Source organism: Oryctolagus cuniculus, chromosome 16, assembly GCF_964237555.1.
Source record: "Oryctolagus cuniculus chromosome 16, mOryCun1.1, whole genome shotgun sequence".
NCBI classification, from domain to species: Eukaryota; Metazoa; Chordata; class Mammalia; order Lagomorpha; family Leporidae; genus Oryctolagus; species Oryctolagus cuniculus.
In genome coordinates this window covers 64,593,341-64,609,526 of record NC_091447.1, presented here as the reverse complement: position 1 = coordinate 64,609,526, position 16,186 = coordinate 64,593,341, and the positions used below count along the sequence as shown (strand labels likewise).

Sequence of the window (16,186 nt, the reverse complement as noted above, 5' to 3'; positions counted from 1 at the left end):
GCAAAATTCAGGCCCTGGATTCCAACGTCTGTAAAAAGGCTTCTGATAACCAAGGGCCGAGGATATGCTTGTGTCTTTCCAGAGAATGCAGGACAGCCCATTTGGGTACCAGCCAGAAACATCAAGCCTGCAACTGACAGTCAACCAGCTGAACAAGACTGAGAGGTTGCCTTGTTTGCCCATGCACCTACCCTATCATCCTACCCTGAGGAACTGCCCATAGCCACATCTGCTATTGTTTTATACCCCATTAGCTCTGGTCAGCCACTCAAACAGCCTGTGTGCAGTCATGCCATTCCTGATTACCATTGTTTCTCATTCCTACCCCCATCTGAGCAAGCACTCCTGTGGTCTCCCGTTTTGAGCTCTGGTTAGTCAATAATGGGTAAAATCCCCTGGGGGACAACCTAAGACAGGCAGAGCCACATGTGGAGACCATATGGAAATGGGATCAACAATGGTATGGCCAAAGATCATGCCTCTCATTGCTTAAAAATAAGTTAAAAGGGGGAAATGTGGTGAAATGAGAAGGCCATGCCAAGATGGCTGCTGGCAAGTAAGCGTCAGTTACTCAGGAATGGCTTTGAAACCCACCTGGCAATGGAGCCTGCCTCGCAACAGGCTGTGATTGGTTAGGGCAAAAACCGCCCCTTGACCAGATTGGCTGCCTTGGCTATTTAAGCTTCTGTACCAACTGAAATAAATGAGTCTGCAAGCTGCTCGCCTCTGGCCGGCTTTCACCCAACTCGCGGTGGCTGTGTGGTGACTCTGTGCCTCTTGCCCCCACTGTGATCCACCTCTCAGAAAGAATCCACAGCAAGAGACATCTGTTAGATTCATTTGGTCTATGTTGTCAATTAAATCTGCTGTTTCCTTGTTGATTTTCTGTCTCGGTGATCTGTCCATTGCTGAAAGTGGAGTAGTGAAGTCCCCCAATACTGTTGTATCAGAGTCCAAGTATCCCTTTAAGTTCCTTAACATATCTTTTAAATAGCTTGGTGTCCTGTAATTAGGTGTATATATGTTTATAATAGTTACATCTTCCTTTGAATTGATCCCTTAATCATTATATAGTGCCCCTCTTTGTCTCTCTTAACAGTTTTCGTGTTAAAAAGTTTATGTTGTCCGATATTAAGATGGCTACGCCAGCTCTTTTTTGGTTTCTGTTAGCATGGAATACCTTTTTCCAACCTTTCACTTTCAGTTTGCATACATGTTTGTTGGAAAGATGTGTTTCTTGTAAGCAGCAAATAGATGGGTTTTGTTTTTTAATCCATTCATCCAGGCTGTGTCTTTTAACTGGAGAGTTGAGGCCATTTACATTCAATGTGACTATTGGTAAGTAATGACTTTGCCCTGCCACCTTGCCAAAGATATTTCTAGTATATACTTTGAACTTCATGTGATCTTTTACTAAGAGACTTTCTTCCTTTACCTTCTTTCATATTGATGACTGTGTTTCTGTGTTTCTGTGTGTAACACATCTTTAAGCATCTTTTGCAGGGCTGGATGAGTGGTGGAAAATTCTTTCAGTTTCTGTTTTCTATGAAAGGTCTTTCTTTTGCCTTTATTCACAGATGAGAGCTTTGCAGGATATAATATTCTGGGATGGCAGTTTTTTCTCTTTGTACTTGGACTATATCTTGCCATTCCCTCCTAGCCTGTAGAAGTCTGCTGAGAGTCTAAGTGGAGATCCTCTGAGAGTAATCTGACATTTTTCTCTTGCACATTTTAGAATCTTTTCTTTATGTTTCACTGTGGTGAGTTTGATTACAATGTATCGTGGTGAGGATCTCTTCTGGTCATGTTTATTGGGAGTTCCGTGTGCTTCCTGTACTTAGATATATCTTTCTTTCTCCAAACCTGGTAAGTTTTCTGCTAGTATCTCATTACAAAGGCCTTCTAATCCTTTCTCTCTCTCCATGCCTTCAGGAACTCTTAGAACCCAAGTGTTTGATTTTTTAAAAATAGTATTCTGTAGATTCCTAACAATATTTTTTAGATTTCTAATTTCCTCTTCTTGTCTTTGGTTTGACTGTATACTTTCCTGTGCTCTGTCTTCTAAGTCTGACATTTTCTCTTCTGCCTCACTGATTGTGTTTTTAAGGCTCTCTAATGTGTTTGTCATTTGATCTATTGAATTCTTCATTTCATTATGATTTCTCTTCAATATCTCAATTTCATGTTATAATAAATTTGTCATTCATTTTTTCAACTTTTATTTAATAAATATAAATTTCCAAAGTACAACTTTTTAATTATAGTAGCTTTCCCCCCACAACTTCCCTTCCACCTGTAACCATCCCATCTCCCACTCCCCTCCCATCCCATTCACATCAAGATTCATTTTCAATTATTTTTATATACAGAAGATCAACTTAATATATACTATGTAAAGATCAACAGACTGCACCCACAAAGGCACACAAAGTATAGAGTACTGTTTGAGTAGTAGTTTTACCATTAATTCTCATAGTACAACACATTAAGGGCAGAGGTCCTTAAGATTTCATTTTCACAAGAGAGATTTTCTTTCATGAACTGCATGGATTTTGTTGTGCCCAGATCATTAGATCACCACAGAGACCCCCAGAGAGTCAGTCACACCGAACTGCAAAAGCAAGGTTTATTTGGGTGCAAGCCACGACAGGGACCCCATCCAACCAACTGGCGTAGTGGAGGAAGGAGGGAGGTCTCGGTCTTTGGGAGAGTTTTTAAAGGAAAAACCACAGGGTTACATCAGCGGGGGCTTACAGCATGGGGGCTTTGGGTGATTGGATGGGGCTGTTCTAGGTTGCTCTTAGTCGAATGGGGTGGTCTCTGATTGGCTTGGGTTCAGGGAGTTACTTTATTTAGCAATCTCTACTGAGCTGTCCTTGGTCTACCGAGCCAGCTGTCCTTGGTAGGCTTTGATATCTCCGGAATGCCTGAATGCGTGCCTTTACACGGACTCGGGTCTGCTACGGGAAACAGAGGCTGCTTTTTTTATTGTTTTAAAATGGAGTCACTTTGGCTCTTCAGATTTCAGTAATTCATGCATTTGGTTTTGGTTACTTCTAAATATTCTTATCATAAATTTTTTGAGTTCCATTTCTTGCATTTCTTCTATCTCGTCATCTTCATAATCTTATATTGATGTGTCATGTTCTTTTGGGAGTGTCATGTTGTCTTCCTTGTTATTGTTTTCTTGGTTGTTGCATTTGTTGTTTGGCATTTGTAATTGGACCGTCTGCTTTCAGTGACTCTCTAGAGGCTTGTGTTGGGTGTGGCCAGATAGCTCTGTTCAGTTCTTCAGGGTTGAGTGTGCCTAAGGTGACACATTCAGGTTTGGTGTGGTAAAACTCTCTCTCTCTCTCTCTTCTTTAATCAGAAAGGAAGTAATTCCGCTCAGCTGAGCTCTTTCTCCCGATGGCTATCAGTGCCTGAGCGCTAGCCCCAGTGGGTATAATATTCATCTGCTCTGTCCCAAGGACCACACAAAGGATCTGTGCAGTCCTCAGTGTAAGCTCAGATTCCCCTGCAGTGTCTCTCACCAGGTAGCCAGGCCACCCAAGCTTGTGGCATCTCCCACCAAGACTACTCAAGTCTCAGCCACACCGTGAGTTCTCCAACACACTCTCAGTTTTTTTTTCACAGTCCTGGTTCATAAGCTCCACACATTCTCTAGGTCTTAGTCTCCTGTTATTACTCCCCACCATAGTCAGGTTTATCTGCTCAGCTGATTGCTGTGCGCAGCCCTGAGCTGGCGCAGCTGCTACGTATGTCCAAAATGGTGCCTGCTCTGTCGGCTCATACACTTTTGTAAGGTGATTGGAGAGAGAAAATTGTGTCCGTACCATCCCTTTTATTTTTTTCTCTCCTCTAGTTAGGCTGGTGTACTTTTCCCCACGGGGCTTCAAGCCTCGTTCCCTCTAGGCTCTTCCTGCTGCTTTTCCACAAGTGTCTCGGGCTACTGCAGTTTTGTCTCACCTCTCTTTCCAGCGCTGGTGCAGAGGCTCTCAGCAGCTGGGGTCCCACCTCCTTATTCTTATTTAGGGTTTTCCCTTTGTTTTTCAGCATTTGTGTATTTTTTTTCCCTGTGGAGATTCTCTTTTGAGGTTTCTGTTATGAGCTGCTGTGTGTCTGTGTGTTGCAAGTGGAAGTACAGAGCGTCACCTACTGGAGCCCTGCTCACTTTTCAATCATGGTGGAGGGGGGTATGAGCCGGGACTATTGGGACCAAGCTTGCTTCTCAGTGGTTGATGGAATGGGCTCGAGTTTTCGATATTCAGGACTTCTTGTTGTTCAGCTTGTGTGGTGTGGAAGAAATTTTTCTGAAATGTTGTGTTCCACATTCCTGTGTTGGAGGTGTGGTGAGTTAGCCCCCTGCAAATGGGGACTAAGGCAGCAGTACCCAGCTTGCATTTGAAAATGTAAACAAACAAGATGGCTTCTCTTAGCCAGCTGTAGGTCCAGTTGTGTGTGTGGGGGCATGGAGATGGGCAGGGGGTTGCCTGACCTCTCTGCTTTTCTATACCTTCTGTTTTTTTCCATGTGGAACTTCAAAAGCAGTTTGAGAAGCTCCCCTTCCCACTGCTATTTGCAGCTCCATGGACCTGCGATGTCCTGTCTAAGCTTATCCCCTGGGGGCTGGCGCCAGCTAATCTGTACCTCCTCCGTACCTCCGCCCTTCCCTTTATTTGCTCCTCCAGCATGGACCTGTCCAGTCTGTGGTGGCCTCCTGGGCTTCCCATTGTGAATTTTCCATGGTTGTATCTCCAGCGTGTATCTTCTCTCCTTTTAACTATCTATTTTACCTCTCATGACTCAGATTGTCCTGTTACTATATGCCATCTTGGGACCCCCACTCCACTTCTGATCCAGCTCCTTGCTAGTGTGCCTGGAAAGGCAGCAGAGGATGGCCTGGGTGCTTGGGCCCCTTTACCATGTGGGATTCCTGGATGAGGTTCCTGGCACCTGGCTTCGGCCTGGCCCAGCCCTGACAGTTGTGGCCATTTGGAAGATGAACCAGTGGGTTGAAGACTTCTCTCTCCGTGTCTTTCCCTCTTGCTCTGTATCTCTACCTTTCAAATAAATAAATAAGTCTTTAAAAAGACTATACTTTCTTTATTGAATGATTTTGGCATATAATTTTGTTGAAAATTATTTACCATATACACATTTCTCTCTTTTTTAAAGTTTATTTTTATTCATTTGAAAGGCAAAGAGACAAAGAGATCTTCCATCTGCAGGGTCACTCCTCAAATACACACAACAGCCAGGGCTGGACCAAGCTGATGCCAGGAGCCAGGAACCCCACAAGGGTCTCCTGCATGTATGATAGGGACCCAAGTATCAGAACCATCACCTCCTTCCTCCTGGGGTGCACATTTGCATAAAAATCCATCAGAAGTGGAGGTGGAACTTAAATGTGAGATGTGGGCATCCCAAGTTGAGGCTTAAATTGCTCCACTACAACACCCACTACCTGGCTTTTTATTTCTAGGCTCCTCTTGCTGTGCTGATGGCTAATATGTCTGTCCTTATACCAGCACCAGGATATTTGATTACTATAGTTTTCTAGAGTTTTAAAATCAGGAAGTTTGAATCTTCCAGCTTGGTTCATTTTCATGATTGTTTGGTATTGGGATCCCTTCAGGTTTCATATGAATTTTAAGATGTGCTTTTTATTTCTGCAAAAAGTGGTCATTGGACTTTGATAATGATTGCACTGAATCTGTACTTTGCTCTGTGTAATATTATCTCTAACAAATTTTCCAATTCATGAACACGGTGTTTCTCTTTTTACTTAAGTCTTCCCTAATTTCTTTAGCAAACTTTCCTAGTTTTCAGTGTGATAGTTGCTTTGGATTCTGTTAAATTTGTTGCTAAGTTTTTAAAAAATTCTTTTTTATTTGAAAGATAAAGACAGACTAAAAGAGATCTTCCATTAGCTTGTTCACTCACCTAATGCCCACATTAGCTTGGGCTGGGTCAGCTGAGTACCAAGAGCCCATAACTCAGGCTGGCAATGACCCAAGTGCTCTTACCATCATTTATTACCATCCAGAGTATACATTAGCAGGGAGCTGTAATGTGAAGCAGAGCTGAGAGTTGAAACCAAGCACTCTGATATGGAATATGAGCATTCCATGTGGTATTTAAAAAGATTTTTAAAAATATTTATTTACTTATTTATTTGAAAGGCAGAGTAACAGAGAGGCAGAGGCAGAGGCAGGTGGAAGGAGAGAGAGAGAGGGAGGGAGGGAGGTCTTCCATCTGCTGGTTCTCTCCCCAAATGGCCTCACTTTTCAGTAATGCTAGTGAGAAGAGGGTGATTTTGGTAATTTCTGTGATTTGGAATGTGTTCTCTTTTTTGAAATATTTATTTGAAAGAATTACAGAGAGAGAGTGTGTGTGTTTCATCTGCTGGTTCACAAGTGGCCACAACGGCTGGAGCTGACCCAGCTCGAAACCAGGAGCCAGGAGCTTCTTCTGGGTCTCCCACGTGGATGCAGGGGCCCAAGGACTTGGGCCATCTTCTACTGCTTTCCCAGGCCATAGCAGAGAGCTGGATTGGAAGTGGAGCAGCTGGGACTTGAACCAGTACCCATATGGGATGGTGGCACTGCAGACGGTGGCTTTACCTGCTATGCCACAGTGTCAGCCCCTCTCTCTTTTTTTAAGGAAAATTTATTTAAAAGGTGGAGTTACAGAGAGGCAGAGGGAGAGAGGGTGCGGTCTTCCATCCTCTGGTTCATTCCCCAGATAGCCTCACTCTTCAGTAATGCAAGTGAGAAGAGGGTAATTTTGGTCATTTCTGTGATTTGGAATTTGTTTTCTCTTTGTTATTTTGTTTAAGGAATGCAACTTCATGCATTTAGTGTACACAGATTTGGGAACATGATGATTCTTCCCCCCCCCCCCCATACTCCTGCCTTTCTTCCTCCCCCCACCCTTTCTCATTCTTACTTTTTACAGAGATCAATTTTCAGCTAATTTTTATACTAACAAGATTAACCCTGTACTAAGCAGAGTTCACCTATTAGTATGAAGAAAGAAAGAACAAAAACAAATAAGAAAACATTGTTCCTCGATAGTCAAGGCAAAGGTTATTCAAAATCATTACTTCTCAAAGTCAGTTTCACTCCTATGGATTACATTTTAATTACTCTATTAGTTATCACAGATCAGAGAGACCATGTGGTATTTGTCTTTTTCTGACTGGCTTATTTCACTAAGTATAATGGTTTCCAGTGGCATCCATTTTGTTGCAAATGACAGGATTTCTTTTTTTTTTACCGCTGTGTAATTGGAATGTGTTCTCTCTTACTAATTTTAGAGACAATTACATAATATCCCTTCCCCGTTGTTTCTTTGGTCTTAACCCATCAGAGTCACTGAGGAGCGTTGCCTGATGTCAGGTGTGTGGCATTTCTCTTCAACAACATGTCTTACTCATTTTGGTGAGTGTAAGGCCAGCTCCCATCTTCTGGAACTGTTCTGTCTTTCTTACTCATCTAAATACAGAAATGTTTCCTCTGATGTATTGGCCACTGGTTTTCCATGAGGTACCTCAGTTATATTAATCCCTCCTTAGTGAGCTATATAATACATTTTTAAAAATCTCCTTTGCTCAAATTGAGGTCAATATTTTTAGGGAAATTAACAGAATAGAAGCCCATGGAAAGGACAAAGCCAGCGTCACTATACCAACAAAGACTTTCTTGCTCAGAGAATATGCTCATAATGCCAATCTGTCAGCATCCCTCACGTGTCAGCATTGTAGCCTACACACCTGAGAATTACAGACCAATAGTAATGGGGACTTAATTTCCCTTCCGGCCTCCTTTCTGGGTGTGCTGAGATTTGGCTGCAAAATAGTCAGTTGCTCACACGTAAACTTTGTTTCCTATTTTGACATGTGTACACCTATGAAATCACCACCACCACCAAGACAGCTGAACACACCCTGCAAGATCCCTCTTCCTTGGACACCAACTGACCTGGTACTCAGCACAAAGTCATATAAGCAGAATTGTACAACCTGAAGCCCTTTTGAGTTTTTTAGTTTCTGTATCTTGATTCTTTGTGGCCTTTAGTACCCTCAAAGAACTCGCTGGGTTCTCCCATGACAGCCCCCTTGCATCACTTTCTGGAACCTTATGCCCTGCCCCAGGTCTCACATCCAACCCCCTATGGTCTCAGACACTTTCCCACCAATCCACAGGTGATTTCCTGGTGGGTGGAATGCTGCCCATGGCACCGAAGATCACCCCGGTCCAGAGTCAACCCAAGTCGTATGGTGCCCACCTGGAGAGCATCAGTTTCCATCCCGCATTCTCAGACTGCACCCTGATGTGTAGAACTTTGTGGCCACTTAAATTCCAGAGTGATGTCATCATCACCCTCTTGCAGTCCTCAAACCCCTGCTTGAGGCATTCCCCGCCCACCACACCCAGACCCACGTGCTGGTCGTTCACGGCAGCCTGGAGACACTAGCCGTCCCAGGCAGAGAATGTGTCTGGCTGAGTGCGGACAAACCCGGATGGTCCTCTGCCCTTCTCTTTCGGGGCTCTCCCATCCTGCGAAGTCATGGGGATCTCAGGTCACTGCCCAAGTCCTCCAGTCCTGGGACACTGGTGCTCCAAACACAGCAGCGATTTCCTGGGCTAGCCAGCAGGTTTGCGGGAGCAGCCACAGGAACTAGAGAAGGGAGCAGGTGACCGAGCCTCAGATGCGCTGGGGCCCGGGTTGGGCAAAGGGTGGAGAATAGATTGAGCCAGAAAATGGTAGGCCTGAACTGTACCCACCCCGGGAGTGCGGGGTGAGGTCACAGCACTGCCCGCTGTTATATATGTTCTTTCTCAACATATCTGTGTCTGGAGATCTAAAGGCATAGTGGTGCAGTGGGTTAAGCCGCCACCTGTGATGCCAGCATCTGATATGGGTGCTGGTTCGAGTTCTGGCTACTCTGCTTCCAATCCAGCTCCCTTCTGGTGTGCCTGGGAAGGCAGCAGAGGATGGCTCAAGAGCTTGGGCCCCTGCACTTATGTGGGAGACCCAGAGGAACCTCCTGGCTCCTGCCTTCGGATTGGCCCAGCTCTGGCCATTGTAGCCATTTGGGGAGTGAACCAGTGGATGGAAGACCTCTCTCTCTCTCTCTGCCTCTGCCTCTCTAAATAAATAACTAAATCTTAAAAAAAGAGAGAGGATTCTCCGTGAGGATTTTTTTTTGTGGGGCAGGCATGAGTAATGATGAATTCTATCAGCTTTTCTCTCTCTTTTTTTTTATCTGAAAGTTTCTTAATTTTTCACTCCTTTTTTTTGAAGACCATGTTGCTGATTATAAAATTCTCAATGAATACTTTTTTTCTTTAAGCACATTGAATGTATTAATACACTAGCCCCTCCTTTGTTTCTTTGAGCATATTTTAAGATAGATGCTTTAGATGAAAAAAAATAACTTATCTGTTGTATGTCACTTTATTTGAAAGGAAGAGAGAGGGAGACAGAAACAGAGAGCTTCCATCTACCGGTTCACCCCCTCAAATGCCTGTAACAGCTGGTGCTTGGCTAGGCTGAAGCCAAGAGCCCAGAATTGAATCCTACGCTCCCACATAGTGGGCAGGGCCCCAAATAATTCAGCCATCTGCTGCGGTGACTCTTCCTCGTCACTGTCACCGCTGGAAAATTAGGCAGGCTGCCCGCAGCTTGCCTTGGCCGAGGAGGGGAAGTGCGCCCCCCGCCTCTTAGCCTTCCCCAAACCCGGGGGACAATCAGATGCGGTGGAGAGCCCAGTCGAAGCAGGATCTCACTTTATTGTAAAAGAGAGGTGTTTATATAGCTGAGGTACAGAGCGGATGCGGGCAAGGGGTGGGGTGATGTGATGCACAAGGTTTTAGCCACTCCTATTATACCACCTTAATGATCATTAGGCAAAAGCGCCCTGGGGCTGGGGTGTTTACCGCCAGGGATTTGAAACTTAAAGACAAGTTTTCAAATTTGAGGCAGGCTCAGGAAGTTTCCTCTAGGCCTCTCAGGATTCAGCCTCCCCCACAATCTGCTGCCTCCCAGGGTGCATATTTGTATACAGTTTCAGTCTAGCATGTCTAACATCTAGATTTTCTCTGGAAGGGCGCCTGTCATCTCATTTTGTATCTTTGGATTAACTACCTTTTCTTGTTCCTTTGTCTGAATTGTGGTATCATGTGGGAAAGTGAAGATCTGACATTTATAAAGTGCTTACTCTGCAAATCAGATTCTCTGCCTTACACCACCTGCTCAGTGAGGGGAAACATGGATTGTTATTAACTATTATGTGCTCAAAAACTCTGGTTTGCTCATCAAGCCTGAGAAGTGCAGACCCCAAAGAGAAGTGTGGCACCCTCAGTATGAGAAAGAGCTGTCCTGGAAAATGTCTCAGGGTGTATTTTTGGAGGATTTTAGTTATACAGATAATAACAGTTGACAGAAGTAGAGGTAGCATGGTTTAATTGCCCTGTGGTCAGGAAAGATACTGGGTAGGTTTTCAGTATTTAAGGGTTACATTTGGTGCTGCCACATGATCTAGCCTGGTTGATGTGTTACGGTTGAATTAGAGTTGAATTGCTCTTGCCACCCCAAAAACGCTCCAAGAGACCTTCTCTCATATAATTAACAAAGGGTAAAGTTTATTGATGATCCGACATGTCGGGGCCCCCGTCCCAGTACAGGCGAGCGGCCCCAAATAGTCTTAGGTTGGGGTTTTTATACACGTTTAAACAAAGAAAATCAATCATTGCATAGATCAGACAGAGGTATAGAGTAAACAATTGATACAAGTTAAGTGATTTTACAACCAGTTGATTTATGAATACAGGAAGTACAGGATACCGAGTAAGGGCCTGATTAGACCTCAAAGAACCATATGGCCTATACAGGGAGTATCAAAAAGCCTCCTATTGCCAAAAGGGAGGGCCACACAAGATTGCAGGAACTGCCTTGATGATACCTAGGAATGCAGCTGAATGGCGATAAGGGACACATGGTGGGGTCAGAGTTCCAGGAGGCAGAGATATACAGTGACTTCTTCTATCTCACTTAGGTGAAACTAAGGTTACGCTCACATTGGGGGTAATTTACTGACTAATTAACTTTACAGAGAATGGCTATGCAGAGCAAGTCTAACGAGGTCAGGAAAGTTCACCAGGGGAGGTGGGGGGGAGCGGCTTTTAACTTTTTAACCCTTCAGATGTTCCATTTGCTTCTTCAGCGCCTCATGGACTGTTCAATATGTGTCTATTATATACATTTTGTTGAGGGTGCAGTTTAACCCTGCTGTTTCATTGTTTTTTGCCTGAGTGATGTGTCCACTGCTGCAAGTGGGGTGTGAAAGATCCTGCAGTTATTGTGTTAGAATCTAGCTCTCTTTTTATTTCTATCCATAGTAACTTTATATATTTGGGTACTCCTATGTTGCATGGATAATTTATAATTGTTATTTCCTCTTGATGAATCAAACCCTTCATATTCTCATACTTTGAGAATATCCTCAAAATGAGAATCTTGAAAGGTTAAGAAATTAAAAAAAATGAATGAGAAAGTTCCAATTTACTTATAAAATATTCTCAAAATACGTGTACTTACATGTGGTATAGATGTTCAATGTTTACCGAATATACACTTGGCAATAGTATACAGCAAGCCCATGTGAACATTGTTGTTTTGATAATAGTACCATCTTTCAGATGGCTTTATATATGTTGGGTGGATATACATAAACAATTGTCACTTCTTCTTGATGACTGAAACCTTTTACGTTATACTCCTAAATAAAACCCACGACTGGTGTTTCTATACATTGTTACTCCCTAAATTTTATTTATTTTAAAGTATTTATTTCATTTATTTGAAAGGCAGAGTTGCGGTGGGGGGGAATCTTCCATCCGATGGTTCACTCCCCGGATGGCCGTGCCTGTTGCTACCTCAGGCCGCAGCCAGGAGCAGGGAACTCGGGTCTCCCACTGGTGCAGGTTCGCAGGCGGCACTCGGGCCACCCTCTGCTGCCTTCCCAGGCCACAGCAGGGAGCTGGATGGGAAGGGGAGCGGCCGGGACTCCAGCTGCGTCCGTGTCGCAGGACCCCGCACTGCTGCGTCACTGCTGGGCCCTCTCTACACTTTTAAAAGTCCTCCCCCAAAAAACCGCAGGGCAAAATCGGGGTTCTGAGAACACCGGGCCGCACTCCCCCCTGGCCTCAGTGGGCCGGGCGTCTCTGTGTCTCCGGTCACGCCTGCGACGCCATTTCCAGGCGGAAGAGGCAGGAAGCGGCCACTGAGCACCGGAAGCAGTCAGTGCCCAAGCTGGAAAGCCAGGCGCGAATTTTACTTACAACCAAGTATTTCCTGGGTTGGGCCAGATCCACGTGAGGAGAGGAAGCCCCGCCTGCGAAGGGCTGGGACAAGAATCCATCATTTCCGTCCCCGTCAGTCAGGCCTCCGGGGGCGGGACTGCGACAACTACCCAATCAGACGCTGGGAGGGCGCTACATCTCCACCCACGCAGCCACGGAGAGCCACAGTCAGGCCTCAGGGGGAGGGGACGGGCTCATGAGCCAATCAGGGGGCGGGAGGGCGGTGGGGGGTGGGGTGGGACTGTGCCAACTACCCAATCAGGTGCTGGAAGAGCACTACATAAGTCTAGGCCTCTTCCGTTTTGGCGGGCTGGTTACTGCGTGCCGCCGAGGGCGTCGTCGTCCCGCAGCGCTCTGTGCTGGTCTGTTCTCCGACGGGGATTCGAGGATTCGGGGAACCCGGAGATGGTGAGTGTATGTGGCCGGAGCGGCTGTGGCCTTTGGTTCGGGGGCTGGGCTGGGCGGCGGGCGGGACCCAGGCCCGCTCTGAGGAGCCCGGCCCTCAGGCCCGCCGTTCCCGGGGATATTTGGCGGGAATGTCGGCGTGGCGGGAACGCAGCGCACCGCCCTCTCAGCGTCGCACTTCCGAGGTGCTACAAAGACAAGACGTTTCTCTGGGCCGGCGTGGAGCGGCGGCAGCTAGTGAGGCGTTTCTGAGATGAGCAGGGCCGCCTGTGGCCCCGACAGCCGAGAGAGAAGCCATTGTGCCCGTGTAGACGATTCCTTCGCTGTGGGCGTGGCCCCAAGCACTTCTTCAAGGGAACCGCTTGTTCCAGCTCTTGATCTCTCATAATGGCCGATTCGGTCTGCATGCGAGTTTTGAGGGCCACGGAGTCTTCCTTCCTTCCTTCCGCCCGCCCGCCCCGGAGTCTTTCTTTCTTTCTTCCCCTCCCCTCCCCTCCTCTTGTCTTTCTCTCTTTCTTTCTTTCTTTCTTTCTTTCTGTCTTTCTGTCTTTCTGTCTTTCTGTCTTTCTGTCTTTCTGTCTTTCTGTCTTTCTGTCTTTCTTTCATCTTATCCGCTGGTTCGCTCCCCAGTTGGTCGCAACAGTTAACAGTGGCACCGATCTGAAGCCAGGAGCTTCTTGCGGGTCTCCCTCATGGGTGCAGGGACCCAAGGACTTGAGCCATCTTCTACTGCTTTCCCAGGCCATAGCGGAGAGCTGGATCGGAAGTGGAGTACTCGGGACTAGAACGGGCGCCCATATGGGATGCCAGCTCTGCAGCTGGCAGCTTTACCCGCTACTGAGTCTGTTAAGACTTTCCTGTTGTTCCGGAGCTGTGGCGCAGTGGGTTAAAGCCCTGGTCTGCAGTGCACCCACATGAGAGACCCAGAGGAGGCTCCTGGCTCCAGGCTCCTGGTTTCAGATCCGTGCAGCTCCAACCATTGCAGCCATCTGGGGAGTGAACCAGTGGGTGGAAGACACACACACTCTCTCTCTCTCTCTGCCTCTCCTCTCTCAGTGTAACTCTGAAAAAGACTTTCCTGTGCATTTTTAATTTGTTCTATTGAATTCTTCATTTCCAGTATTTTGATTTCTCTTTAACATTTCAACTTAGTGGGAACATTTGTCATTCATCTCATGTACAGATTTCTTTAGTTCATGGGCTTGCTTCTGATTACTTCTAAGTAATCCTGCAATCTTTTGAATCCTGTTTGTCATTTCATCAATCTCTTCATCTTCACATTCTGGTATTAAAGTGTTGTGCTCTTTTGGTGGCACCATGTTGTCTTCCTTATTCTTGTATCTTGAATCGCTGCATTTATTATTAGGCATTTGTGTGGATACTTGGTTTTTTTCTCCAGTGATGGCTTTTATCTTTGGGCTATGCCTCTGTGGCTTAGTGGATTGTCTGCTCTTGCAGTCAGTACCCAGAGGTATGTGCTGGGTGTGGTCAGGGAGCTCTGTTTATTGTTCCAGGGTGAGGAAAGTGTCCAAGGTGACACCCAAATTAGACATGGCACATCTCCTTTTTCTTAATCACATGGCGAGGTTTGTTCTGCTCCATTGTCTAGTTTCATGCATACCTCCTCTTCTCAAAGGAGAGCAGTGCCTGGGTGCCAGCCCCAGCGGTTGCTGGGCGTGCAGACATGAGCTGGTGCAGCTATTAATATATGTCCAAAAAGGTGCCTGCCCTCCCTCGCCTGTTACAGAATGCTGGTGCTGGGTGGTCAGGGATAAATAGGCCCATTTTTTTTCCCTCTAGGTTATCAGGTATACTGTCACCCCAGGTTCCAAACTGGACTCACACAAGGCTCTTCCCACAGCTTTATCACTAATGATCTGTGCTGCTGGTTTCTGGTCTCACCTCACTCCAAAGCTGTTGCCAAGGCTCTCTTCTGCTGGGGTCCTGAGTTTTGTGCATCTGCACCCTATGCATAGGTCCACAGTGTTCCTCTAATTTGCATGGAATTTCCTCTGCAGTTTTCTCCCCAACTCTTCCCTGAGATTGTACTCTCTCCACTTTTAAATACTATGTTCCCCTAGACTCTTTCCTGTCTTAATCAGCAGCTAGAGACCCTCACAAATCTACTTCAGATCAGATCAGCCCCTCTAATTCCCTAAAGTCAGTTGTTTTACATTGTGAGACATAGATCCCTTTTTCTACTTATTACTGAATAGATTGTTGAAATTGGTAATAAGTAACTGAAGAAGTGAGATTTTCCCCCTTCTGGAAGTGAGTTAGTAAAACTTTGTTATCCAGGTGCTATAGACCCAGTGTACAAAGACATTGGGGCTGTTCCATGCAACATTGCTAGCTCCCTAAAGTCACCCGTGATTTATTATCCTAAATAGCTGGTGCTTTTCTTAATAGTTCAATTTAGCACAATTACGTTTGAAAGGAAGGTTCAGTAGACAGCGAGTAGGAGCCTACCAAGTACGGAGAATAATGTTTGGAGTTCACAGTATGCTTTTCACGTCCTGTGAATTGAGTATAGATTACTAGTGCTTATCTACATGTGTGGTATGTTTCAGGACTCTATCACTGTTAAGGATGTGGATGTGAACTTCACTCTGGAGGAGTGGGCTTTGCTGGATCATTCTCAAAAGAATCTGTACAGAGAGGTGAGGATGGAGAACTTCTGGAACATGGTCTTTGTAGGTAAGGATGACATCATTCCTTCATTCCTGTAGAATAGGAGGTTCTGTGGCCCATGACTGCTGTTCAGTGACATGGGCTATGGAAAGGGTAGGGTTCCCTCAGTAGGTGATTCAGGCATGATCTCATCGTTTCTCTAAGTTTGCAGTTTTATAAAGATGTTTCTTCTCCTGCACTTTAGGAATAATACAGGACGACCATAACATTGGAAATGAGTACAGGAATCCTAGGAGAAATCTAAGGTAATTTATATTCACAAGCAGAAACAATATTCTGTAAGAAGAGAGTCTCAAAATGTCAAGAAATGTTTAAAAAAGCAACAAAATGAGCAAAATTTCCCCTTTAATTATTACAGAATATCCTCAGTTTGTGTGCTTGCATGTGGTATAGATGCTCCTGTTTTAAACTGAGTTGGAAACAGTATTAAGCAACCCCATGTGAACATCGCTGTTTGCATAATATCCGTGGTTGGGCCATTTTGGCAGAGATACATTGAGACGCCAGCAGTGCAGGAGCACAAAGGCTCCATTTGGCCTGATCCTGTTGACAATGTAAAACCAGTACCTGTTAGTAAATATAAGATCATTAGTACAGAAATCCTTCATAATAAGCTGCTTTCTATCCAGCTATGATGCAGTAAAGAGACTGGGAAAGTAAGGAAGGTGGTCAATGTGGTGAAGCCTTCGGACATATTCTGCATTATGTTATGCAGAAAA

At 45.4% G+C, this 16,186-nt stretch overlaps 1 protein-coding gene across 3 annotated transcripts in view; it reads left to right on the top strand.

Moving 5' to 3' along the window:
• LOC100351455 (zinc finger protein 124) overlaps window positions 1-16,186 on the top strand; it is a 71,406-nt gene that overhangs the window by 12,634 nt on the left and 42,586 nt on the right. Inside the window, exons 1-3 of one of the 3 annotated variants that reach the window (XM_017338053.3) lie at window positions 12,631-12,779; window positions 15,347-15,473; window positions 15,652-15,712. In XM_017338053.3, coding sequence (XP_017193542.3) covers window positions 12,777-12,779; window positions 15,347-15,473; window positions 15,652-15,712 — 191 coding nt within the window. In that variant the 5' untranslated portion in view covers window positions 12,631-12,776. Of the gene's footprint in view, window positions 1-12,630; window positions 12,780-15,346; window positions 15,474-15,651; window positions 15,713-16,186 lie in introns of those variants that run through there. The other 2 variants (XR_011382878.1, XR_011382877.1) reach the window with 2 other exon arrangements.